This window comes from Artibeus jamaicensis, unplaced genomic scaffold, assembly GCF_021234435.1.
Source record: "Artibeus jamaicensis isolate MK-2021 breed Jamaican fruit bat unplaced genomic scaffold, CSHL_Jam_final contig_1526, whole genome shotgun sequence".
NCBI classification, from domain to species: Eukaryota; Metazoa; Chordata; class Mammalia; order Chiroptera; family Phyllostomidae; genus Artibeus; species Artibeus jamaicensis.
Genome location: NW_026521297.1, coordinates 1,713,187 through 1,739,546, shown reverse-complemented (window position 1 = coordinate 1,739,546; position 26,360 = coordinate 1,713,187). Strand labels below are relative to the sequence as shown.

Here is a 26,360-nt window from a genome sequence, read left to right as displayed (position 1 = left end):
TAAAGAGAAATCCTGGGGCCCACTGGCGGGCAAGGGCTCCCCTCCTCTCTCCTGGGCTCACTCTGAGTCTATGCTGCGATTCAGGCAGGGTCCTGGCAGGAAACAGGGGCCGCTCAGAGTTTAAGTGGCAGCGCTTACGAAGGGATGTTTTAGGGGCGTGGGCAGGGGGAAGCACCCTGCAAAGCACCACGTGACCGGCCACCCTTTGGGCAGAAAGCTGGAGTTTGGAGGCGAGCACCTGGGGGTGGGGGCGCTAGGCGCAGGAACGCAGCCATTTGCAGACCGCGGGGATCCAGGGATCCAGGGAGCGTCGGAAAAGAAACTCTCCCACTTCGCTCCTCCGACCCTCGGGTTTCCCCTCTGAGCCCCTGATTGGCAGGACCCAACCCGAAAGCAGAGGCCAAGGGACCTCCGAGGGTGGAGTCCGCACAACGTAGTCTCCCAGGGCCCTGCACCGGGGGCGGAAATCTGAGTGGCCCTGGCGGGGGGTGGGTGGGGAGGGGTCAGCAAGTGGTGAATGACCAGCGGCACTATTCTCGTAGAACTTTCTAGGCACATTTTTTCCCATGCAGGTTTGAGGCTGGGCACAAGGGGGCGACAGAGCGCTAAGAGACCCAGTGACACTTCCCTAAACTTGGACTTCCAGCTGCGGGCTTCGCAGGTTTCTCCTGCTTGTATTTTCCTCCCTTAGGAAGAGATGGGCTAAGTAACTTGTCACTGTGAAACTGCAAGGCTCTGAGCTTTCCATTCCAGGTGATCATCTGTAGAGGTGAGAAGAGGAAACGCAGGTGTGTGATGTTCTACATCATTTTTATGTACTGTTCCATCCAGGAAAACCCCATGTTTGCTCCCTTATTACATTTCCATTAGAGCAGGGGTTCTCAAAGTGTGGTCGCTGACGGGAATTGGGGCAGCTGCGCGGTCACTATCGCAAGGCCTGTGGGTGATTCTAATGCTCCTTCCAGTTTGAGAACTACTCAACTAGAGAACAGTTGTGCCTCAAACATTGAAATAAATGGCCCTGGCTGCTGTGGCTCAGTGGATCCTGTGTCATTCTGCAAAGTCATTCTGCAAATCAACGGGTTGCCGGTTTGGTTCCCGTTCAGGGCTCATACCTGGGTTGCGGGCCAAGGCCCCGGTTGAAGGTGTGCAAGAAGCAATTGATCCATGTTTCCCTCTCTCCCTCCCTTCCCCTCTCTAAAAATAAAATCTTAAAAAATAAAAATAAAAATAGCCCTGGCTTGCCCTGGCTGGTGTAGCTCAGTGGATTGAGCACCGGCCTGTGAAGCAAAGGGTCACCAGTTCCATTGCCAGTCAGGGCACACACCTGGGTTGCAGGCCGAGGAGCAACCACACATACGTTTCTCTCCCTCTTCCTCCTTCCCTTCCCCTCTCTCTAAAAATAAAATCTTTAGAATGAATGAATAAATAAAGTAGCTAGGTTGCTTGAGAAAACCCTGCGGATCACTTTGTAAAAAAATTTTTAAGATGTAATTAGATAGCATTAGTATAAGTTATATAGGCTGCAAAAGATGAGAATAACTCGATCCCCCCATATATATATATATATTCCTTATGGTGTGGTCTGGGTGGTGGTTACCATGGGGGGGGATGGATGGGATGGGACACTAGGGGGCTGGTGGGGGCTGGGGGTGTTTCTCTACCTGGGAGCTGACTGCTTGGGATGGGTTGTCTGTCAACTCAGCAGACTGTGCATTTACGGTAAGTGCATTTCTCTGCTGTGTGTTAAACACCAATAAAAAGTGAAAGTAAAACGTTTTGCTCAAGGTTACATATACTGAGCTAAGTTCCTGATGGCGGCATTTGAGCAGGGCCAGCTGGGTCGCTCCTACATTCAGGCAACTTTTTATTGTTTATGCGGGTGGAGTTGATTTTGCCTCTCGTAACCCAGAGTGCTTAGATCCTAACCCGTAGCCATCCTTTGGCCCACTTCTCTGAAAACATTCCTTGTCCTATTTCAACCTTGTAGGAGGTGGAGGCTAACATGTTTTTCATACAACCCCGCGTCCCCGGTCACAATCGTTGGTCCAGGAGTGGTACTTCACCCAGGTGGAGCCAATCACAGTAAACCAACCAGCGGATCAAGTTGATTGATCTGCAGCTGGGTCAATCACGACCTTTCCCTGAAATCTTTGGGCTTGGGTCCAAAGCTCACAAAGATGTGAGCTTTGCAGCTGCTGGGTGCGTTGTGTGGAGAATGCCGGTTCCAGAGAAAAATGATGACTGATAGGTAAGAAAGAACGGTGGGAATGTCTTGTGGGCCCTCAAATCCTTGATTCCATGGTCCTGAAACCCAGAGGCACACACTTGTTTGAATTGAGGCCCATGCGAGTTCTCTTTTGGCCTAAGTTAGAGTAAGCTTGGTTTCTGCCACTTGCGGCCAATAAAGACCTTCCTAGTAATGGCCCCTCGCCAGGCACTGTAATCCATGCACACACTCACCCACACACAACGCCTACAGACACACCCAATCTATGACACACCACATGCGCAAACCCGACACCCCACCTCGGTGCACGTCTTTATTTGTGGATGATATATAAAAGAATAAACTTAAAAAAAACACCCAAACCAAACATCCTAATGGCTCTCCCAAAACAACATGACCCCCTCCTCCCACCCGGATAAATAGAGACCTCCGTCGGTCAGCCCAGCCTTCCGCCCCCATAACCCTCTCTGCTATAGACATACTCTGGGTATATATTACTCTACTCGGCAATAGACATCTCCCGAAAATAGAACTCCAACCCTGCCACCTGACTCCACCCTGGCCGCGGGTCTCTGTGGACCCGCGCCAACCCACTTCAGACCACCCGCCACTGCAGTATGCTGGTGTCCTTGCCCCCTGTGCTCAGGGCCATACTGTCATCCCACAAGAAGGCCACGTTCGTCACGTGGCTGCTGTGTCCGCCGTATTTGTGGCTGAGGGCCTGTGATGGGGGAGAAAAAAAAGGAAGTGAAAGGTCAGAGGGGATAATGCCACTCCCTGTCTTCCCAAGATGACCCGCTTCTTTTACTGCTTCATAAACCCTTCCTCTAAGAGCCCTAGCAGTGGATCTCATTTCTTCAACAAGCCAATGACATTAAAAAAAAAAAAAAAGCACGGCTGGTGTAGTTCAGTGGGTTGAGCGCCTGGGAGCTGAAAGGCTGGGGTTGGATTCCCAGGCCAGGCACATGCCTGGGTTGCAGGCCAGTTCCCAGCAGGGGACTCACGAGAGGCAACCGTACATTGATATTTCTCTCCCTCCCTCCTTCCCTTTCCCTCTAAAATAAATAAAGTCTTTAAAAAATTAATGTTAATTTGTGGAGTTTGGGATATGTAAGCATTATCTTTATTGTTGAGATCTAAATGTTAATTTGGGGAGCTAAAAGGTCCTATGTGGGTTTTAAGTACAAAGAGAAAAAAGAACAGAAGAGAGAAAAAAGAAGTATGTCCAACGCAGGTCCTGGTTCAACGCAGGTGACGAGTACAGGAGGGATCGCAGCACTCTTTGGTCTGGCTTTATGTATGCAAATTTTGTAATAAATGCTAAAACGAGCTTCATCTCTGTTCGAACCAGAGACTGGTAAAATTAATGTCCAGTTTTATGGTGGACACAGGTTATCTGCTGGTGGTCTGTGGATGAGCTGGATATACTCTGTGTTTTTAGAAAGACAGTTGCTGACATTTACAAATCGAGGCAAATCATACTAAAATTTGATTTCACATTAATATTTGATTTCCAGCCTCTCTCAAGACCTTGCAAGTCTAGCCCCAGGGGGTGTGGCGGGGGGTGTGGCTCAGTGGAGTGAGTGCTGGCCTTTGAATGGAAGGATTGCAGGTGCGATTCCCAGGCAGGGCATTTGCCTAGATTCAGGGCCAGGTGTCCAGTTAGGGGCTTGAGAGAGGCAACCGATTGATGTTTCTTTCACATATTGATGTTTCCCTCCCTCTCTCTCTCTCTAAAAATCACTAGAACCTGGCTGCACTGAACCAGCTTCCCACGAGAAGTGGGGTGTAATCGGCCTCAGTCTCTCCCCGACCCTCATTCAGTTATTCTCACTTCTTGTCTGACCCCTTGGCCTTGGACTTTGTGCCCCTTGTCCTACTCGAGAATCACAGAAGCTGCAGATCCAAGAACCTCAGACCTGTAGCTCCTTGGAACCACCCTGCCACTTAGAATGGCAGCTCCATGAGGCCAGTGACCCCATCTGGCTTGTTTTACTGCTTCATCCTCTGTTCACAGGCACAGAGCAGGTGCTCAGTGGATACTGAGTTAATAAGGATAAAAGAATCAACTACCTCAGCCCTGGCTGGTGTAGCTCAGTGGATTGAGTGCCGGCCTAAAAACCAAAGGATCGCCTGTTCAATTCCCAGTCAGGGCACGTGCCTGGGTTGCCGGCCAGGTCCCAGATAGGGGTCATGCAAGAGACAACCACACATTGATGTTTCTCTCCCTCTCTTTCTCCTTCCCTCCCACCCTCTCTATAAATACATAAATAAATAAATAAAATCTAAAAAAAAAAGAATCAGATCTCAGATTTGCAGATGCTCAGAGACTTGTCACTTCAGACTCTGAAATTCATCAACCTTCAGGTAAAACAAGGCCCCTGGATCAAGCCAATGACCCTTCCCACACATATAGGGAAATGGAGGCTCAGAGAGGGATAGAGGTGGATTAGAGGTGCCTCAATCTTGCCCCCATTGCTGCTTAAGACCTCCACCCTGCCAGCACCCCCAGAGGGACTCACTCGAGGCTGACAGCAGGGGTAGCTAAACAGGTGGACTTTGCCAAAGTCGTCAGCGGAAGCCAGCAACTTCCCATCGTGGGAGCGGGCCACGGCGTTGATGTCAGTACCATCCGCTCCTTCGGACCAGATGCCTGTGGGCAAGATGGGAGGTGGTGGCGGCAAGATGTCAGGGACCCCCAAAGAGGAACAGGCCCCGGCCCCCACCTGTCATCTTCCTCTCACCCAGCCTGGCTCTAGCCAGGGACAGGAGTCGGCATCTTTTAGAAATGCATATCGCACTTTGTGCCCCACTGCTCAAAGCCCTTCGTGGCTCCCTGGTGGCCTCAGGACAAAGCCCAGGCTTTTCACTACAACAACCCCAAGTCCTGCCTGGCCTGGTCCCCTCGCTGCTCCAGCCTCAACCTCACCATTGCTCCCCTGGAATTCCGCAATGACTTAGCCTTCTTGCATTTCTCCAAGTGCCACACTCTTGTCGCCTCTGGGCTTCTGTACCAGAGGTGTGCCATCAAAGGGAATGCCATGATTCCCTTTACCTAGAGACATCTTCACCGTCCTGCAATGTATCATCCTCTAGCTTGGATGTCCCCTCCTCCAGGAAGCCCAGCCTGAATCGTTTTGCAGGCTGAGGCCAGACACCACCTCTGGGCTTCCTTGTCCCTGCTCAGTCTACTTTGGGTTGTCCAGGGACAGGTCTGTTTCCCCCAACAAACTATAGGTGCCATGGTAGCAAGGCTGGGGCCACTGTAGTCACCAGTGTCCCAGCACTGACAGGCTTAGGGCTGGACACAGAGGCGCTTAGGAAGTACGTGTTAACTGCATTCCTGCCTGAATAAACGAGTGGCTGCAGCAGGGGCCGTATAATTCTCTCTGGACCGGGTGCCACCACCATCTGGTCTCATTTCATTAGAGTTCCAGGGAGGGACCTCAGCAGTCACCTCATCCTGCCTGTTCCTCCTACATGAATACCGCCCACAAGTGTGAAAGCAGGAGTTTCCCCTTCTGCAGTTAACCGATGGAAAGAGGCTGTGAAAACCACAAGACAGGGATGTCTCTTGGGATGTCAGCGTTCAGTGAGAACTTCCGCATTCCAGAACTTACCAAACACCCCAAACCCGAGGACACAAGTAGCCGTGGCCCATTCCATGTTCCTCACGGCTTCTGCACTGGTGATCTGCTTACAAGTGGCCGGGTCCCCTGGGGCAGAAAGTGGGGTGTAGAGCTGAAAGAACTATGGACTTGACGTCCTCTACAGAGGACGAACACTGAGGTCCAAGACAGGAGGTGAGGGTCCCAGGGCTTATTCCATCCCTCCGGACTGGCCAGTGGGGGCTGGATTCTGGGTCCTGACGGCTCAAGACCTGAGCAGGGCCTTCTGCTTAGAAACCTGTACCCCACCCATTCAGCCAGAAAGGGGAGGACTTGGTGAAAAGCGGGATCTAGCAGAGAAGAAACCAGAAGCCAGGAATGCAACCAATCAGAACAGCCACTAAATACAACAGTCAGGGGAGACAGACTTGAAGAAGCTGGTGCCTCCCTCCCCTCCCAGAGCTCAGGGAAGGCTATGCAAGCCACGCCACGCAAGTAAGGAGGCTGAAGAAGGAACGCCTTTGCGCCTCGGAGAACTCACAGTACAGAATCTCATAGTCCCCAGAGTTGGTGACAAAGCAGCTGCTGTCCTTGGCCCAATCCAGGTGGGTGATAAAACTGGAATGGCCCTGCGGGAGGGAAAGAGGTGGAGTTAGAGCTAGAGGGGGTGGGATTAGAAGAGGAAGGATGGTGGGCAAAATACAGAGGTACAGTGAGAACACAAAAGGGGCTGAGGAAAGGATACACAGGGCTTGGGAGCGTGGAGGCGGGGCCAGACTACCATGGGCGGGGCTAGACAAAAAGGGCTTAAAACACACTGGGAGTTTAGAACGTGTGGGCGGAGCTAGACACAGGAACGGGCTTCCAATGCAAGGGGCTGCTGGGCTACACAGAGGGTGCTTAGAACGTGAGGGGCGGGGCCACAAGGGGCAGGCTTCGAATGCAGGGGCAGGGCTACACAAAGGGAGGGGCTTAGAACACAGGGTGGGGTAAATGTGTGGGCGGGACCAAGACTCCTTTCCGTGATCAGGGCAGAGAGTCAGGTGAATGTTGAAGCTGTGCTCCCTTGAGGTAGAAAATTGGTTAATTCTGCACCCCCCAGACGGGGGTGGCGGCACGGGCTGGGGCCACTGCCCACTCACCGAGCACTTGCCCAGGCGGCTGACCTTGCGGCCGCCCTGGTCCACCGTGTACACGTACACCAAGTTGTCGTGGGAGCCCACGGCCAGGTACGCCCCGTCTGGGGGAGGGGGAGGGGGCTATGAGGAGGCACCCAGGCTCCGCCCCCTCCTCTCTCAGATTCAGCCCCCCACTGTCCCAGACTCCTCAGCAGTCCCAGGCCCCATCCCCCACCACACAGACTGCCCTCCTTCCCCCTGACGGGAACTCTGAGCCTCAGCTCCCAGGTCCTGCCCCTTACCTGGGGAGAAGCTGACCACTGAGATCTGTTCATTGCCGTCTGTATGGATAGCCACCAGGTCATGGGTCTCCGTGTCCAGCAGCAGCCATCTTTAAGGAGAAGGCAAGGGAGGGGAGGAGAAAGGGTGAGCTGATCAGACAGGAGGGAGCAATCTGGGGCCGGAGGGAGGGGCTCCGGAAGAGATTTGGCGGAGAGGCTGACTCCAGAGGAACGTTGGGAGATGAAGTCTTGGTAAACTTCAGTTGGTACCTCATTAATGTCCCCTGTGGGTTCAGGGGCAGTAGGGAATAAGGGGGAGGGTCAAGGAGCAGTTCAGGGGAGGGGAGAGCAGAGAAGCCCTCCCCAAACGCCCAGTTCAGCTTTACCTGCCAGTCACTGTGCCCACAGCCAGGACAGAACCACTGGGGTGGAAGCCGGCGGAGCGGGCAGGGTCCTGGGGAGGGAGAGAACAGCGGGGCTCAGAGCTGGGGTCGCCACCCATCTGGCCACTCCCCTGCCTCAGAGCCGACTCTCAGGCAGGCACGGAGGCCCTCTGCTGCCTCCTGGAATCCGCTGCCTCAGACACGCTGGACACCATTCCACTTTCCTTAACGAGCCAGCTCAGACACAAAACATCCCTCCTGTCCCTGCCGATTCTGAATCCACTTTCACTCCTGTTCTAAATTCCCACAGCTTCACTCATCCAAGACGATTTACTTAAGTAACTTTCTAGAATAAGACTATTGGGACAAAAGATATTTATATAGAGTTTTGATATACTGCCCTGGCTGGTGTGGCTCAGTGGACTGAGAGTCAGCCTGCGAGCCAAAGGGTCACTCGTTTCATTCCCAGTCAGGTCACATGTCTGGGTTGCAGGACAGGTGCCCAGTAGGGGGCATGTCACACGCAACCTCACACTGATGTTTCTCTCCCTCTCTTTCTCCCTCCCTTCCACTCTCTCTAAAAATAAATAAATAAAAAATATTTTTAAAAAAGAGTTTTGATATATAATACTAGTGTACTTTCCATAAAAGTATACTGACTTATAGTAAATTCCCATTTCTAGGATCGTTATAAACCCTTAGTCTGGCCCTGTCTGGTGTAGCTCAGTGGATTGAGCGCAGGTCTGCGAACCAGAGGATCGCAGTTCAATTCCCAGTCAGGGCACATGCCTGGGTTGCAAGCCAGTTCCCTGCAGGCCAGTTCGCAGCAGGGGATGCACTAGAGGCAACCATACATTGATGTTTCTCTCCCTCTCTCCTTCCCATCTAAAGATAAATAAATAAATATTTTTTAAAAAATTAAAAAAAGAACAAAACAAAACCCTTAGTCTGGTCAGCTGGGAAGTAAGATGGCCCATGGAATGCACTCAATAAGGGTCAGCTATAATTATAAGTCCGCTGTGACGATGGGTGAGTGATTTGACCTTTCTGAGCCTGTTTGTCATCTCTGTGGAGCTCGAGGGGGTGAAGTTAAGAAGATGATGTGTGTGAAGTGCTAAGCCACTTCTTTCTCCAGGCAAGGTCAACAGACCCCCCCAAATTGGAATAACTGGAGGGAACGAATTCCAAACTGCAGATTTCTGGTCCCCAATTCAGACTCTGTGAATCACTACTCTGTGGCTGGGTCTTGGAATCCTGTGTTTTTAACAATTTCCACATGACTCTTGATGCCCTGGCAAGTTGGAGAACTGCTGTGTTCAGCATGGGGCCTGCCATGTAGTAGCTGCTCACTTAGGCAGCTGGGATGAGGATTATTATACATGCCCTGACAATGTCCAGGACACCATCCCAGATTCATAGAAGTCCAAAGGGCATCGAGTTTTCCAGGATCAGATAACCCTGAATACCTGGAGCAAAGGCTCAAAGTGTGGCGGTATGGGGAATATAAAGGAACTGACCTTCCAGGGTCTCACACTACACATGCAGGGGAGCTTAAAAAACTGCGCTGTCCAGAATCCCTTGCAGCTATGGTGCTGCTGTGATTTGGGTCTGATAACAGGTAGCACTTTTGTGGGTTCCAGTAGACAGAAGGGAAAAGCCCCAGTTCTATCACTTCCACTGACCAGCGGGTTGTGAAAGCAATGGCGTTTGCGATACCAAGGAGTAGTCGCCAGCTTTAAAAGGCAAGGGCGCAGAGCTTCCGTTTTTGTCCAGGGCAAATGCAGCCACAGTTGGGTCACTCTAGGACAGGGGTGTCAAGCTCATTTTCACCGGGGGCCACATCAGCCTTGCGGTTGCCTTCAAAGGGCCGAATGTCATTTTAGGACTGTATAAATGTAACTATTTCCTTAACATTTAAGCAAAGCTCGGCGCTGCCACCAGGTAGGAACAAGGCGGGAGGCCAGATTTGGCCTGCGGGCCTGGTGTTTGCCTCTTGTGCTCTAGGACAACAGACCAACAGAACCTTCTGCAGTGATAGAGATTTGTACTTTCCAATATGGTAGCCACTGGCCACATGTTTGAACAGGCACAGGTGTTGGACAGTGTCGCTCTGCAGCCCACGCTTGCAGCGACTACAGCTTCCGGGCTCCTGGAGTGCAAGCTCTCGCGATGGCACTTTCCCTGAACTCAGTGGTTCCTTACTTCCCACCCTCCTGGCAGGGCAGCAGCTCCCCCTGCAGGTCGGCTCTGCAGCGCTGTGCTGGGTGTCCCTCCAGCCAAGGACCCTCCCCTCCAGCCCTTCCAGGCAAGTTTCTAAGGGTTGGGTTCATAAGGGAGTTTGAGCCGAATCCCCTTGGCTCAAACACCCCGAATGTGGTTTCCTCCTGATGCACTGACATAAGCGCTTCCATTAGAACAGCGTGTGAGGTCCCTGCACCCTTACCTCGATGGTCCTGCTCCAGACGGGCTGGTGGGACTCCACGCTCCACAGATGCACCAGCTTATCCTGCCCGCACGTCACGAACTGCGCCCGGCTGGGGTGGGCGGCCAGGCCCCACAGCTCCTCCACGTGGCCCTGGCAGAAATGAGAGACGGCAGGTTTGAAACCGAAAATCCCGGCCCTTTGCCCACAAGCCTGATGCCAGAAGGAAGTGCTGGACTAGCCCAGCAACACGTCTGCCCACAGGTAACCAAGAAAGACCATTTTTCCAGTGTGTCCAGAGGAGGCTGTGATGGGGCCGACCCCTGCCAGTCTGTGGGGCTTGAGGCAAATATATCCCCCTCTCTGCTTTCCAGTTTCCACGGTGGGGGACAAGAGCATGGTGGGTAGGAGCTGGGCTATGGGACACCCAGAAGGCTGTGGGATCCCACGTACTCGGCCTGCTGGGTCTGACCTCAGCTCTCTTACAGTCACCTGGGCAGGGGACGTCTCCTTGGAGCCTCAGTTTGATCGTCTGTGAAATGGGGCTCATCATAGCGTTGGTGTGCCCGCCGAAACCGTGGGCGGGAAGAGCATGAGGCTAGTACAGAGTATGTGCAAAGTGGAGGTGGCTACTATTATTATTTACAACACAGACTATTAACATATTGTTAATTAACATTAGTCACATCGATCAGTAAAGTATCTATAATAACTGGTATCAGTATAATGATGCTACTAACTAATTAATAATGCAGTCGATCCTATAAAATATTGATGATATTATCAGGTCTCCAAGGTCTCTTCTGAGGACACCTAGAAAATCCCTCTGGCCCTTGTTTTTCTTAGAGCTGGGTGGGTGGGGGGTTGAAATGCAGCAGCACACACTGCAGTGAGCCTGTCTGAGGGAAAACTGCACGGAGCGGTGAAGGAAGCGGGCCGCTAAACAAGGAGCCATCTGAACAAGACTCTGAGCACTGACTCGGTACCAGGCACCATTCTCCTTGCTGTTTACGAACTGACTCGCAAAATCACCGCAAAACCCTGTGAGGTCAGCTCTGTTACCCTCGAGTTCCACAGAGGCACAGAGAGGTTGCCCACTTGCTTCCTGTCACACAGCTAATGAGCCACGGGGCTATGATTAGATCCCAGACTGCCACACTCCAGAATTCGTATCCCTCAGGACCACACCATACCACCTTGCAGAAGGTGGGACTGTTATGCAGGTGGGGGGCAGGTTTTGGCACACCAGGAGGGAGGAGTGGTCATTTGAGCTGCAAGAAGGAAAACAGGCAGACTCCAGAGGGTGCTCCAAAATCCCTGAACCTGGAGACCTGGGAGGTATGTGGCCCAAGGTACTTGGCAACCTGCCATGCATGGCACTTCCAATAGAAAAGGACACCACCCAGATCAGAAGAGGAGGGGCAGCACAGGTGGAGCAGGGTCCTGGGGACCCCCCGCCATGCTAGCAGTCCTGCTGTTGGTCGCTGGATCATGGGGAGTTCTGGCAGGGTCCCCAGGTCAGGGGTGCGGTTGTGGAGCAGGAGCGGGTAAGTGGTGTTTCCCAGGCCAGAGGAAAAGGGAGGGGGCAGGGAGGGGGGCAGGTGCAGAAGAGAGCTCACCTGGACGAGCAGCGAGAAGCCTGTGTGGACAGAGCCCTGCAGGATGGAGTTGCGGGTGGTCCCCACATACAGCGTGTCCCCCCGGCCCTCGGCCACGGTGCGCACGGGGCCAAAGTCCTCAGGAACCTGGTGGGCAAAAGCGGAGGAGGCAGGCAGGTGAGCGTAGGTCACACGCAGTGGTGGGGCTGGGAGGGACGGGTCTACCATTAGGGGCCCGAGTCCGGTGGGCCAGTCTCCTTACCTCCACCTCCTGCAGCTTGCTGTAGTCGGAACCCCAGAGAACCACCCGCCGGTCACGGCCGCCTCCGGACACCAGCGTCCCGTCCCGCAGGGCGCAGAGCCCAAACACGCCGCCATCGTGGGCGCCGGCCACCACGTGTGTGATGCGGTTGCCGCCTTCGGGAAGGCCGGGGTCAGGGGTCAGCAGGGGGAAGCTTTCCCTGTACTGACCCCTGAAAGCACCTCAGACTCTCAACACTATATCCAGCCATTCACCCATCTTGCCTTATATCCACCCCTCCATCCACCTGCTCGCCTGTTCAAATACCCTGTTGTCCGTCCGATAAGCCATCTGAACTAATGTCTTCCTAACCACCCACCCACTCACCATCTAGTCAGGTGCTTACTTATCTACTGGTCTGTCCTCAGCCACTCATGCACCTGTCCATCCTTCCTTCCCGCCATCCTTCCATCCACCTGTCAACCCACTTCTCATCCATTCATCCACCTTCTGTTTCACCCAAGTCCCCATTCACAACCATCCATCCTTCTAGCCAAACTTCCACCTATTGCCAGCTACCCATTCGCCCATCTATCCAGTCATCTGTCTATCTAACCGTCCATTTATTCATTCGTTAACCCATTTAATCAACAGTGATTTAACTAACATTTACTCTGGGCCCAGCCATTGGTTAGGACAATCAACTCATTTATTCATTCATAATCAACCCACTTCCTCGAACAATCCACTCTTCATAACATACTAACCGGCTGGCTGAGATAACCATTCATTCATTCGTTCATTCATTCATCACTTTATAGCTTCACTGCCTGGGAAAGGCCTATTTATTCATTAACACAGCTATCCATTATGGGCACAGACATTCAGTTTTAGTTGTCTGTTCACCAAGTCATCCACTATTAAAGAGAACAGCACATTAATGTACTCAGTTCTTCCATTCACTTACTCATGCTTTCATTCATTGACGAGAGCCACGCCTTCATTCCCTCACTCCCTATTCATTCACTCATTCATTCATTGCTCTGGGAGAAACCACCTCTCCATCTACCCATCTGCGCACCCACAGAGGGGTGAACCCATTCATTTACAGCTCCGACCTGACCCCTAAATGGGATTTGCTGAGGACAGGAGTGGGGAACAAGTAAGGATTTCATGGAGCCTTGATGGGAGTGTTGGAGTTGAGTAAGCAAGGATTTCGCCTGTTTTACCAGACACTCCCCACAAGCAGAGTCAGACAAAGGGAAACACAGCCAAGGGGGTTAGGGAGGCCTGGGCTGGGGCCCAAACAGGTGGGGCACACTGACCTTTCCCCCAGACGTAGAGGTTCCCCGCAGAGTCCCCGGTGACCACGTCGCCACCCTCCAAAAAGGTCACACACAGTATATACTTTGGTTTCTCGTGTTTCTAAGGGGAAACGGGGAAGGTGTCAGGTGGCCACTGAAACTGGGTGGCCTCCCAGAGCTCAGCCACCACTGCCTAGGAATGTGGTCTGGTCTGGGGGGCTCCCTCCGTGCTTTTGCCTGAGGCCCTGCGTGGCGCATCCCCATCTCCAGCCCACCTGCCTGGAGTGCTCACCTTGCCAAGTTCCTGACCACATGTCTCCTTCCCACCCCGGGCCGCTTCCTGCCCATTCTCCCTTCCCTGACTTCTGTTCCCCGCTGTCCTTGGTTTCCCCTGCTCTCTCCCCCTTGGACTCTCCTCTCTGACCCTCACTCCTCCCCATCTCTGTCTGTAGGTCCCTCTCCAGCCCCATCCCACCCTCTTCTCAGCATCTGTTTCATCTCCACGGTCTCTCTTTTGGGGGTGAAGCCCCAACTCCCACCAAAGGCAGGGGAGCCCTGTCAGAAGTGCCCCAGGATCTTCTCTCCGAGGGGGACCCTCTGCTTCCCACTCGGTTTCTCTTGCTGCTTGTTTCTCTCTGCCAGCCGGTCTCTGGCCTCTCTGTGTTTGCCCATAATATCCACAACCACAGTGCGCATTTACTGAGCACGTACTATCTGCTAGGAGTTGCTAAACTCTCCACCCCACTGAATCCTCACACTGTGAGAGTTGAGGAGAACCATCCCCATGGTATGGATGAATAAACTGAGGCCCTGGCAGGCAATGGCTGCGTGATCTGCAGCCCTGGGGACCCTCTGGAGTGTCCCGCTGTCTGCCTGGGTGTCCCTGCCTGCCTCTTTCGGGCCCAGCCTGCTCTCCCACCCTTGGCTCTCACCTCAAAGAGGCCCTGCCGCTTGCTCAGGCTGCCCCCTTCAAGGCTCCAGAAGTAGATGTGGGATTTCCCGCAGGTGATGAGCGCGGTGGGGTCCGTTGGGTGGAAGGTGGCCACCAGCACAGCCTCGTTGGAGCACTTCGGGGAATGCAGAGATCTCAGTGAGGTCCTCCCAGCCACCGGGGCCACCACACCCAGCCCACACGGGACTGCCCTAGACAGCTGTGTGGGTTGTGCACAGCACATGCAACCTGTCTGTCTCTTTCCTATCCCGGCAAACGGAGGTGCAGGAGGCAGGGTCCCCATTTCAAAGCATCATCGAACATGACAGCAAGACATTCACAGAGCCCTGTTCTGCATCTGTGTTAAGGCAGCCAACCCTCCGGTAGCGCCCAGTCCACGCACCACATGTCCCAACTTCAAAGCCAAAGCCCTATAAGGAAGATGCTCCCCTTATCCCCATTTTACAGATGAGGCAACTGAGGCTCAGAAAGGGTGAGCCCAAAGTCACACAGCCAGCAAATGGCAAAGCCAGGACTTGAATGTGAGTCTATCTGACACCAGACTCCTAACCACTGAGATCCGGCTAGTCCCACTGGGGCACCCCAAGGGTCAGATGGGATGAGAAGGGGCACCCACCTTGCTGTCCACCACCTTGGCCTCCTTGGCCCAGTCCCACACGGAAAGCACGTGATCATTGGATTCGTCCACTGCACAGAGCAGGTTGCCGCCATTCTAGGAGACAGGGGCCAGGTGAGTCAGGACCCCCCCCCATACCTTGCCTGCTGGGGCATTTGCCACTGAGGCCTCTGGCCTCAGATTTTCAGATTTTCAAGGGCTCTGGCCCATGGCACTGGAAGCACATGAAAATCCACTCCCCATCCGGCAGCTATGCACACGTTTAAAAGACTTTTATAGCCCTGACTTGTGTAGCTCAGTGGATTGAGCACTGGCCTTGGAAGCAAAGGATTCAATTCCTGGTCAGGGCACGTCTGGGTGGCAGGCAAGGTCCCCAGTAGGGGGCGCATGAGAGGCAACCACACGCTGATGTTTCTCCCCCTCTCTTTCTCCTTCCCTTCCCCTCTCTCTATAAATAAGTAAATAAATAAGTAAATAAATAAATAAATTCCTTAAACAAAAAGACTTTTATAATTTCCGTTTTGGAATGCCTGGTCCCTTAGAGGTCCACATGTCCCCTCAGCTGTACTTCCCACAGTTGTCCACTCCCGGCACTCTTACTGAGACTAGCTCATCTCCGTTTTCCTGTGGACCACCTTAAATGTCTATGAAACTAACCAATTAATAAAGCTGGGAACGTGTTTTTTCATACCTTTAGTTAAGCATAGATTGATTTCGCTTTTGCAGGGTTTACACACACACACACACACACACACACACACACACACACACTTTGGCCACAAAACAGCTTTTTTTCCTCCCAGTCCAGGGCCTCTTAATTACCTGTGGGAGGACCGGTTGTTTTCCATTCCCCAATCCATTGCAGACCAACACTTTGGTGATGATAAAAATGTAAAATATGGTTTAGAAAACACCCACTGTACTTGGATGTGTGGAAATGTCAAATAGCTCTCCAAATTCCTAAAGGCTTACTAGCAATTCCTTCATTTATCTTGCCCAGTCCTACCGACACCCATCAGGTACCATGAGCTTCACCGCCCTGGGCACTGGACTGAAAACGCCCAAAGGATAAAGATACTTGGAGGGCTAATGGATCTACAAGGGGTCCCTGAGGACTTCGGGGCTGTCAGTACCTACGGGTCCCCCTCATTAAGGCTAAGAGAGCAGGCCTGTGAAGTCACAGAGGTGCGCGCCCAGCCCAGAGCCTGGACGTGGCCTACACCAGTGACATCATAATAAGGGCGTGGCATCCACCCCAAAGGGGTGGTTCCTGATTCTGGAGGTGAGGGAGGGAGCAGGACTTACCGATTTGGAGAAGCCCACACAGCACACAGCTCTGTCAAACACCCCCAGGCCCAGCACGTGTAAGGTGGAGAGGGAAACTGAGTCCCAGATGCGCACGTGGGGAGGCAGTGGCTGCAGGACAGGGAAAAGCCTGTTACCTGGGGGGCCAAGATGCCCGCCCCCCTCCCAAGACCCTGTTCCAGTCTCCTGGTCCTGCCTTCTTTCCTCTGTTTGTTACCTTCCCTTCCTTAGTGGTGCCAGCCACCTGTCCAGTGGCAATGGTGACCATATCAGGGTGCACAGCCAGGCTGAGGAGAGAGAGGACAGACGGACGCAGCTCAGTGGGAGCAAGTGGACCTAGGACCCTCCCGCAGCATGGCACAGTCATGATGGCTGGTTCCACAAGCTGGTTGACTGACTTAGTCTGTAAACATTTATTCCGTCTATTAGCAATAAAGGGGTACCCGGACGGTACACCAGCTCAGAAGCAACACTTAGGCCCGGGGTCTCTAATTTAAGTGCCCCCAGGCCAGGAGAGGGCACCCACTTTGGGGGCCGCCACCTCATGGTCCCACACACGGTGGGATTGTCTGTGGTACCAGCTAGAAGTTTTCAAAAGAAGTGGAAAATCCAGGCATTTGAGTGAATTCACCGACTTTTGAAATGGGAACAAGACACATTTCCCCCTCTGAATTCAGCCTGCAGGCCCGTGAAGGCCTGGCCCCGCCCCTCGCCCAACCCTGTCCTATGGGGGACCTCGCTCCAGGCCCCGCCCAGGCCTCACCATTTGATGTCATCATTATGCCCCAGGTAGTGCCGCTGCCTCTGCTCCTCCACGCTGTACAGCACGGCCACGGAGGCCACGAAGTACACGATCTCCCCTGTGGGCAGCAGGTAAAGGTTGGCACGGCAGTCTCGGCCGCGGTAGCCGTAGCTGGAGATGCCCGGGGCTGGTCAAGGAGCCTGTGCCGCATTGCCCGAGCCGACTGACTACCCGACTCAACAAGGCACCTGGAGCTAGGTGTTCTTGCTTCCAAGCTTACCCCTGTGGGGGCCTGAATGACAGTGTGCCCCCAAAATTGTGTCCACCAAAATATGAACCTCCAGCACCTACGAATGTGACCCTAACTGGAAAAGGAGATTAATAATTATTGAGGATCTTAAAATGAGATCATCTGGATTATCAGGGTGAGCCCTAAATCCTATGACAAGTGTCTTTATAACACACAGAGAAAAGACTCAGACCCAGGGGTTGAAAAGGCCGTGTGAAGGAGATTGGAGCCCTGGCCAGGTGGCTCAGTTGGTTAGAGCATTGTCCCTGTACACTAAAAGGTTGAGGGTTCAACTCCCAGTCAGGGCAACTACCCAGGATGTGGGTTCGATCCCTGGTTGGGACACGTGCAGGAGGCAATCAATCGATGTTTCTCCCTCGCCTTAATGTTTCTCTCTCTCTCTCCCTCTTCCTGTCTCTAAAATTAATGAAAACGTATCTGTGGGTGAGGATTTTAAGAGAGAGAGATTGGAGTGTTGTAGCTACAAGCAAAAGAGCTCTCGGGGTTGTCACAGCCACCAGCAGCGAGGAGACAGACACGATGGAGCAAATTCTCCCCAGAGCCTCAGGAAAAAGCATGGCCCTGCTGATGCCTTGATTTGGGATTTGCCTCCGGAACTCTGTGAGATTTTTTCTGTTGGTTTCAGCCACCAAGTTTGCAGTAATTTATTAGTGCAGCCCCGGGAACAGCCCACTCCCCTGCCCCAGAGGGATGCTGTTAAAGCCATTGACACTAACTCAGCTCACATCCCTCCTCAGAAGCTTCCCAAGGGCGCCATCTCACTCGGAGTCAAAGTCAAAGCCTTTACAACGGCCCAGGCACGAAGACCGCCGACCGCGGTTGATCTGGGCCCTGCCTCATCCCCACTCAGCTCGGCGGCAGGAGCCGCCGCCTCCGTTCCCGCCTGCTCTGCACAGGCTGTTCGGGCCCCCCGGAGTCCTCCTCCCCTCCAACTCGCCACGGCTCTCTTGCTTCCCTCTGCTCCGCGGTCAGCTCCGCTGAGAGGCCTTCCGGCCCACGCTGTCGGAAATTGCACGCTCATGCCTTCTCACCGCCACTGTCCCCTTCCCCCTTCCTGTGTCAGCAGCACCCCGCGTGCTATCTTAACACCGCGCTGCACTCTCTTCTGCCGGCGTCTACGGCAGGAGCGCAGGGCTGTCTGTCCCGTGTTCGCCGCGTGTTCAGATCAGGGCCTGATGCACAGCTGACACACGGGGGCGGGCAAAAGGAGGTTAACAATAATTAATAATAATTAGTTAATAAATAATAATGCAGGAATGAACTGTTCTGCATATTCACAACTGTAAATCCACTTCTGCCCACCCCTGTACAAATATCTGCTGAAGGAATGACTGACTGTCCCCTGTCCAGAACCGTCTGTGGCTCCCCAGTACTCCTAGGAGAAAGCCCAAGCTCCTCCTCCTGGCCTGCTTGGCCCTGCCCTGGCTCTACTGCTCTCCTTTGCTCTCTGTTTTTGGAATTCCTCAGTAGCACCACCCCAGGCCTTGGCGCTAACTTTCCCTTTGCCCAGTTCATTCTCTCTCTTTCTTTTAAGATTTTTATTTATTTATTTTCAGAGAAAAAGAGGGAGAAAGAGAGGGAAAGAAACATCAGTGTATGGTTGCCTCTCATGTGTCCCCTATTGGGGACCTGGCCCGCAACCTAGGTGTGTGTCCTGACTGGGAATCGAACCAGCGACCTTTTGGTTTGCAGGCTGGTGCTCAATCCACTGAGCCACACCAGCCAGGGTCTTCTACCTCGTACATTCTACTTGCCACCCTTCTTAGCTCTGTTCTCCGGTTTTACTGCCTGCACTGGGCTTACACCACTCAGTAATTATCTGGTTTACCTGTTAGCTGTCCCTACTCCCCCGTGAGTCTGAGTTCCATGGTGGGCCACTCAGGGCTGTTTTGTTCACTTCCGTAACTCCTCCTCTGAGAAGCCCTCCCTGACCCCCAGACTGGGGCCAGTTGCCCTCTCCAGGTTACTCCAGGCCAGTTTTGCCTGTTCTAAGTTGTCGCTGTCAAGGGAGTCTGTCCCCACACTGGACTGTGAGCCCAGCAGGACAGGCAGACACTGTCATAGTGACTACTGGGTCCCCCGCCCTGGGCCCCGAAAATGTTCAGAAGAGACTTATTGAATGTCAACAGGAGTATGCCGGCCCCGCAGAAGCTGCGCCACCCTGCAGTCACTTCTGAGAGAGGAAACGAGACCCACACTGCCGTCTGCCATCTCGGCTGCCTCTCCTCAGACACTATCAAGCCCACCCTGGCATGAAAGCTTGGTGTTCCTTGCTTCCTTTATTTCTGGCTGCCTCTAGGACACTCCAAGCTCCAATATTCCCGCCTCTTCCAGAGCCAAGGCCAAAAGAAGACAGGCACTGGGTCCCAAGGCGACTGAGCCCAAGACCCTGTGGGCTTTTGGAAAAAACTTTGGGGTCCAGAGTCAGTTCTTGACTCAGATCTGCTCTGACTCCCTAGGACAGGGCTCGGTCCCCTCTCTCAACCTCAGTTTTCTCATCTGAGAAATGGGGGTAATAATTTCCAACCTGCAGGCCTCAGAGAGCTCCCACTGGTTATAAAAATGCATTCTCAATTCTACAGAAAAGGATCATATTATTCAACATATTTACGCATCAAAGAACTTAGAATAGTGCCTGGCATACAGTAAGTGCTTAATAGTTATTTTATCAATCCCTGTTTATGGGGTACATATCATGGTTCAGCACCTCTACACATTGTTCCACAGCCCTGTGAATCTGAGGTCATGAAACCCATTTTCTAGAGGAAGTAACTGAAGCACAGAGAGGCAAGGTGACTTGTCCAAGGTCACACAGCCAGCCAGAAGCTAGTCTGGGGTTTTAACCCATTTCTGCCGGGCTCCAAAGACAGGGTTCTTAACCATCACTAATTTCTTCTGTTTTTCAAGTACACCAAGCTCACTCTGGCCAGAGCCCTCGTACCTGCTGGGGCCTCTATTTGGAACATTCTAGGTCTTCTTATGCAAGCTCCTAACTGTTCCAGTCACAGCCCAAATGCCCCCCCCCCCCCCCGTCAGAGAAACCCAGTTACTCCCTTCACATGAGCTCAGGTTACTGTATTCCCAGCATTTACTACTGGCTGAAATTATCTTGTTTATCTAACCAGCGCCTTTTATATCATCTGTGTCCCCACCAGCTTTAAAAGGTGAACTCTGCGAACCAGCTTGCCAACAGAAGAGAATCTGACATATGGAAGGCACCCAGCAAACATTTGCTGCTTTCATGACTCATAAAAGGTCATTTCAGTTAACCAGCCTTCCTGTGCTCTCTAGGGACATCCCGACCCCTCACGCCACAGGGCTCTGGGAAGTCCCATCTCCAGTACAATGACGCTTCCATGCGTCAGAGCCCCACACCAGAAGGACTTTTGCCACCTCCTGGCTGAGGGATGGGGGGGGGCGGGGCGGGGAGACAGGGATTAAAGCAAAAGGATACACCCAGTCCAGCTTGAGTCTGCCGGAAGGCAGCTCCGAGCGCATGTCCAGGCTGTAGGTGGGCGCCAGCTCGTCTGGGATCAGCATGGGCACCGGCCGGCCCCTCAGGAACATTTTCACGGAGCCCTCCTCTGCTAGGACAAGCCCAGAGGTCAGACGCTGACACCAACCCCCATCCCTATTTTCTCTCCCATCCAGGCTTTACTCTAAAAAAAAAAAAATAGGTGGGGAAACTGAGACCAGAGAAGCAAAAGCCTGGCAGCCAGGTGGCTTGGCCTTCGGCTCCTGGTCTCTCACCCCAGCAAGCTCCCCCAACGAGCCCCTCCCCCTTCCCCCACTTACCCATGCTGAAGATGACTTCTTTGGTTTTGCTGTCAGGACAGAACAAGGGGGAGAGAAAGGACCCTAATTAGAGGGGCATGTCTGAAAAGGGGAGACACCACTCCTCCACCCCGCCGCCCCCACCCCCGGAGGTCTCTGATGAATAATGGGGGCCGCGTAAGGAGCGGAGCACTGCCTCTCTGCAGGCCGTGTGCTTTGCTCGGTTGATCTTGCAGAGCCTAAGACACAGGCCCAGAGAGGCAGTGATCGCCAAAGATCACACAGCACGAAGTGGCGGGGACTCGATGCTGGAAGAGGGGAGTCACCAGGGACCCCCCTCCCTCCTAAACAGCACGGCTTTCCCAACGCTCCCCACCCCCACGCCCACAGCGCCCCAAACTTCAAGCAGTAAGGAAAGCAGTGAAGGTTTAAGGGAAGGGGCGTGTCCCCATGTTCCCTCCTTCGGCGAAAAGGGATGAAGCTCCCGGGCCTGGGTCCCTGGCGATGGGGTAGACCTGGGATCTTGGCCTCGGGAGCGCGGATAGGAGGGGGTCTGCGAGGGTCTCACCCAGCTCCAAAGCTACTCATGGCGGCGGCTGGCGGAGCTTCGGGACCGGGGGTGGAGCCGTGACCGGCCCCGCCGCTTCCGGCCCTGGGAGGTGCCCGCGCCCCCGCGCCCTGCCCCGCCCTCTGCGGCCGACCCTGTGAACTGGCGGGTCATACTTGGGTCTCAGGTCTCGGCCTGTAGGGTTCTGATACCGGGCTCTTTTACGGAGGTGGGGGAGAGTGTTGTTTGAGAACACGCACTCGGGGGCGTGTCTGCCTGAATCCAGACCCCAGCCCTGCCACTTCCTGGCACTGTGTGCTAGTTACCCAGCCTCTGCCTCGATTTCCTTGTTTTTGAAATAGGGATAATAAGAGTTCCTACTTTCCGGGGTGGTTGCGAGAATTAAATTGGTCAATTCGTGTAAAGCCTGGAGTACTGCCTGTACAGGGCTATGTACATGTTTGCTATTATTTGAATGGGGTTAAATGTGTGGATTTTAACCCTGGTCCTGCCTTACTCTGGCTCCTAGACTCTGACCACGCCCATAGGTCTCGGACTCCGCCCGGTTATCCGTATGGCTCCGCCTCTGGGAGCTGGCCACACCTAACATTTGATCATACCCTCTTGACAGACTCAGCCGCAGAGCTGACTGTCACTTGACAATTGGCTGCTCCCTCCACCCTCGTCCCCGCATTCTGACTACGACCGCTGACATGTGATCCCTCCTTCTCCAAAGATTTGATCTCGCCCACCTACGGCCACGCCCATTTCTGCCTGGCCCCGCCCGGCTCCTCGTGTATGACACGCCCCCACATGGCCGCAGCTCCAGTGACCGCTGCCCCAGGTTCTGCTTCTGTGCAGGTTAACATTCTGGTCACGCCCTCAAATTCCAATCATGCCCTTCCTCTGCATACCTCCTTCCCTGCCGAAACTCCCCTGAGGTTTCGGCCGTTGGTCCCACCCCTGAGACTCAAGAGGAACTTTCCTTTACAATAATTAGCTCTGCCCACAAACCTGGCTCCTTACTGACCTGTCCCTCTGGCTCACCCACGAGACTCTAACTATCCACGTATCCTATATTCTAATCCAGCCTCTTAAATTTTTGGCCACGCCCCTTAATGTTGGCTCCGCCTTTTGGCTTCAAACCTTCCTCTGAGACCAAACTATCTCAGATCGGTCCCTCCAGACTTCCGGGACTCTTCCGCCTATTCTGAACTTGATGACCTCGCTCTAAGTTACCACCTCGTGGCCTGGTACATCACCCTAAATTCCCCATCGTTTTCGATGCTTATCCGAGGCCTCAGCCCCAGGGAGTCTGTGGCATGACTCCGCCCCCCACACTTACCCTTCCTTTTTGGCGCTGCAGTTGCTGCTGGAGGATGTGGTGCGGCTGCGGGGATCCTCGCGGCGCACGGAGGCGAGGCGCTCTGGAGACAAGTAGCGGCGGGCGCTGCGAAGAGAGATCAGTTAGGAGGGGAGTCTTCGAGGCCAGCAGGCGACTGAAGGGGACGAGAACCTCTCGGCTCCTTTCACTGCTGGAATTCGGGCACAAGAGTCCGTCCGTCTCCAGGCAAACTGTCTCTGCTTTCCACAAGGTCTTGGAGGAGGCTGGGGCGGGGGATCCCAGCTTCAGTGCCTTACCTGCGCCCGGAGTTCGCCTCCTTCTTGGGGGAGGACGGGGAGGTGGCATAGCCGCCCACGCGTCGCGGGGGCCCCGAGCCATTGAGGGGCGTTCTAGTGGGAAGGCCTTTCAAGAGCTGACACACTAGAGAGATGGAGTTAAAGAACAGAAGCAGGTGAGTGTGACGCCCGAGTCCCGGCGCCTCCCCAGCCCATCCCTCCGGTTCTAGCGAAGATACCCGAAGCTGTGGTGCCTAGACGCGGAGGCGCCCGGCCCTTGGGGGTACCCCGCGCGCGCAGCGCAGCGCCCTGCTCTTCGCACGCCCGTAGGCGTCGCAGCGCGTCGGCCAGCGCCGCCTTTAGGACCGCCAGCTCGTCTTCCTGCAGCTGCAGCCGCTGCTCCAGCGCCGACACGCGGTCGTCCACCTCCATGCCGCTCGTGCCCGACAAATTGTCATCTGGAACGCAGGGGAGAGCTGGCTGCAAGGACCACCGGGAACTCCAGCGCCCGAATTGTCCCTCCAGCCTTCCCGCGTCTAAGCCGGGGCCAGCCCCGCCCCTTCCTCTCTCACAACCAGGGGCTGGGGACGCTTGGAGATGGGCCAAGAGGAGGGCTCCGAGGGGGAAGGAAATCCCCCGCGGCTCTCCTTGCCTTCACACTCTTCTCTGCTCAGCACCCTGGAGGTGTGACCTTAGGGAAGTCCCTTCTTCTACGAGTCTTCGAATCAGGAGCCTCACGACTCTAGTTTTAAGACTATGACTAAGATGCTAAATGTTTACGGGTGATATCAACATTTTAAAGATGATATCGACCTCTTCCTAGTGACACAAACATTTTAGAATTGATCTCTGATGACTCTCAATACTTATCGCGGGTACTAAAGTTCCCCCTCTGTTTCTAAGACTTTTCCAAGCCGAAAAGGCCATGCCTGGTGCCTCCTCTCATTCTCTCCCCACCAACGGGTTCGACCCTAGAGCCTGCTGCAAGGACAGAGTTTCTGCGCCCCCTGGCGGCAGACAAGAGAGTTGCAGGCAGCGCATCGCAGACTCGAGAGACCCAAAGAAGGGAGATGCGGGGATCAGACACGCAAAGTCTCTTCTTCGGTCGGAGCTTCTCTCCTCTCTTCTCTTCCTTTATTTCTGTAATCCACGCCCCCGATATGTCTTTCCCTCTCCTTCCAGCCCTCGGATGCAGCCAAATAACTCCTCCATCGCCCCTCCCGCCCATTTCCCCGAAATGGGAGGGGGGGGAGTGGAGGACCGAAGTGGTTCCCCCCTTCCCGTTCTCCCCAGACCGCTCATACCCAGACTCATTGCTGGCAACAACCGAGGAAGCCCTGGCTCCCGGTCGGGTGGATTTAAAGGTGGTAGCGTTAACAGGGACAGGGCGTGGAGGTCGCACCGGCCACCCCGCAGCGGTAGGCTGCCCCGCCCGTCCGCTGGGCTCCGCAGTGCAGCGGTCCGTCCCACCCCTCCCTCCCGCGCTGCCCAATCGCTGGCTGGGCCTCGCCCGCCCTGCCCCCACCCCCAGCGCCCCTGGTCCTGCGCCTGGACCTGCAGAGGAAGGTGGGGGCCTCCCAAGGTCGGAGGGAGGTAGCTGTCAGAGCTTGGAACTCAAGAGGAGAGAATCTCGGGGTCCGCTGGCATCTCACATACAAAGGAGTGAAACTAAGGACGGAGGTTTGAAAGAATGTGCAGAAACTCTCCAAAGATCACAAGCCAATAGGTGAGGGGCTAGGGGGCCCAATCACATCGTTAGATCGAGCCCCCTCTTACCTGCCATTAATAATACTACCCAAAACAAGAGATGTGCTACAGCCGGCTTACATGTGGCAGGCGCTGTTCAAGCAAAACGCTTCGTAGCATGTTTCATTTTTATGGTACCTAACGCTCCTGGCAACCTGGTAGCTGTACTAGTTAGTATACCCATTTTAGGAGAAGTAGGGAGGAAGGGACTGAGGCTCAGAGAGTCAAAGTTACTTGACACACAGACTTTCGGTGGCAGAAAAGGTACCGGATCCAGGCCTAAGCACCCTGTCATCCTGCCCCTCAGAGGGTAAAGAAGGGCAAAAGGAACCAACGCGCTGGCCCTCTGCCATCTAGTGGTCCCTGGCACAGGGGTGTGTGAGCCTCTAAACTGGAAGAGGGTCACTTCTTAGGGCCTTCTGAGTGGAATGGAAGGGGTTTCCCCTTTGCCCTCCAGTCCCCACCCGGAGAGGCCAGCAGCATTCTGGGGCCTTGGCCTGCCTCCCCCCCCCCACCTTCCCACCCCCATGACTCAAGTTCTCTGATCTCTCTAGACCATTCCCCCACTTTTACCCAGAGACCAGCCCCCACTTCCCATGTCTCCTCCCATCTCCCCTCTCCTCTGCCTCCAGCTGCCCTCATCTGGGCCTGCCATCCGCTATGGTCCTCCTGGTATCATACTCATTTGTCTAGGGAGAAGTGCGTCCTAATGGATGGGAGGGGCGGGGCCTAAGGATTTAGGGGGTGGGGGTTAGCAGAGGCAAAGTCTTCCCCTCCCTACCGCGCCCCACACCCAGTGCACAAGCCAACACCAAATCGCACCTCCCCCTAATCTGTCTGTCCCTCTGCCAGGGAGAAGCGGGGAGGGGGGGTCCCAGGGGGAGGAGAAGGGGTTGGGAGGACAGAGTTCCAGACCTCCAGGCCTTCTCCTCTTCAACACCCCTGGGGAGAGGAGGAGGAGGATGGAAGCGGGTGGGGGACTGGGATCAGAGCTTTGGGGATCAGGGACCTTGCTCTGGGGTTCAGGGTCCTTCTGGGGGAGAAATGGAGATCTTCAACAAGGGGTGAGGATGGGGACTTGGAAGCAGGAGGTTGGGGCAGGAGGAGATGGGTCCATCCCTGGGGAGGGTCAGGGTCGGAAGTGTAGAGGGGTCTCACCGTTGCAGTATTGAAGCAGCGAGGACGTGTCGTAGAGGCCACAGAAGGCCGGGCCTCGCTCCGCCATCGCCCCGCCACAGCCACCGCCGGCACCCCCGGCCCCAGCCCGGGCCCGGTCCCCCCCCCAGGCCCTGCCTCCCGTTGCCATAGCAACACCCTCCGTTCCAGCATCCCCAGCTCGGCCTGCCTGGCATCAGGCGGCCGGCGCCGGGCCTGGCACCGGGGTCATCTCTCAGAATGCTCGAAAAGGGGGAGTAGGGACACCCCCTGCAAGGCGACCCCCCCACCCCAACACAATCCCCGGGCCGGGATTGGTTGGGCTGAGATTCCCCGGTACAGTCTGATCCCGCCCACAATCGCTGCGAATTCTCTCTAGACCCCCGCCTTGCCTGTTCAGGACCAATG

At 54.5% G+C, this 26,360-nt stretch overlaps 1 protein-coding gene across 4 annotated transcripts; it reads right to left on the bottom strand.

Moving 5' to 3' along the window:
* Window positions 1-2,529: 2,529 nt before the first annotated feature.
* On the bottom strand, window positions 2,530-26,055 carry EML2 (EMAP like 2). Of its 4 annotated transcripts, XM_037136808.2 has the most exons (22): window positions 25,956-26,055; window positions 23,291-23,509; window positions 23,073-23,196; window positions 22,777-22,881; window positions 20,906-20,934; window positions 20,565-20,697; window positions 16,822-16,971; window positions 16,276-16,345; window positions 16,059-16,169; window positions 14,754-14,849; window positions 14,118-14,252; window positions 13,207-13,306; window positions 11,903-12,057; window positions 11,662-11,787; window positions 10,064-10,195; window positions 7,624-7,691; window positions 7,259-7,347; window positions 6,981-7,078; window positions 6,380-6,467; window positions 5,851-5,946; window positions 4,753-4,883; window positions 2,530-2,951 (listed from the first exon to the last, which is right to left on the bottom strand). In XM_037136808.2, the coding sequence occupies exons 1-22, from the start codon at window positions 26,020-26,022 to the stop codon at window positions 2,826-2,828; spliced, it is 2,448 nt and encodes an 815-aa protein (XP_036992703.2). In that variant the 5' UTR covers window positions 26,023-26,055; the 3' UTR covers window positions 2,530-2,825. The 4 variants fall into 4 exon arrangements, with proteins under 4 accessions (XP_036992703.2, XP_036992705.2, XP_036992706.2 ...); XM_037136810.2 differs by lacking the exons at window positions 22,777-22,881; window positions 23,073-23,196; window positions 23,291-23,509; window positions 25,956-26,055 and adding an exon at window positions 21,453-21,508; XM_037136811.2 differs by lacking the exons at window positions 22,777-22,881; window positions 23,073-23,196; window positions 23,291-23,509; window positions 25,956-26,055 and adding an exon at window positions 21,453-21,508 and having other exon boundaries at window positions 20,565-20,694.
* Window positions 26,056-26,360: the final 305 nt, after the last annotated feature.

What these genes read in the sequence shown, in the direction of transcription:
- EML2 (XM_037136808.2), bottom strand. Translation starts at nt 26,022, where the DNA reads ATGGCGGAGCGAGGCCCGGCCTTCTGTGGCCTCTACGACACGTCCTCG. An exon ending in AGAAGTCATCTTCAGCATGG is followed by an intron (nt 20,698 to 20,905) that starts GTAAGTGGGGGA and finishes GGCTTGTCCTAG; the next exon opens with CAGAGGAGGGCTCCGTGAAA. An exon ending in CCTCGGGTTTGGGGTGTTTG is followed by an intron (nt 4,884 to 5,850) that starts GTAAGTTCTGGA and finishes TCTTGCCCACAG; the next exon opens with GCATCTGGTCCGAAGGAGCG.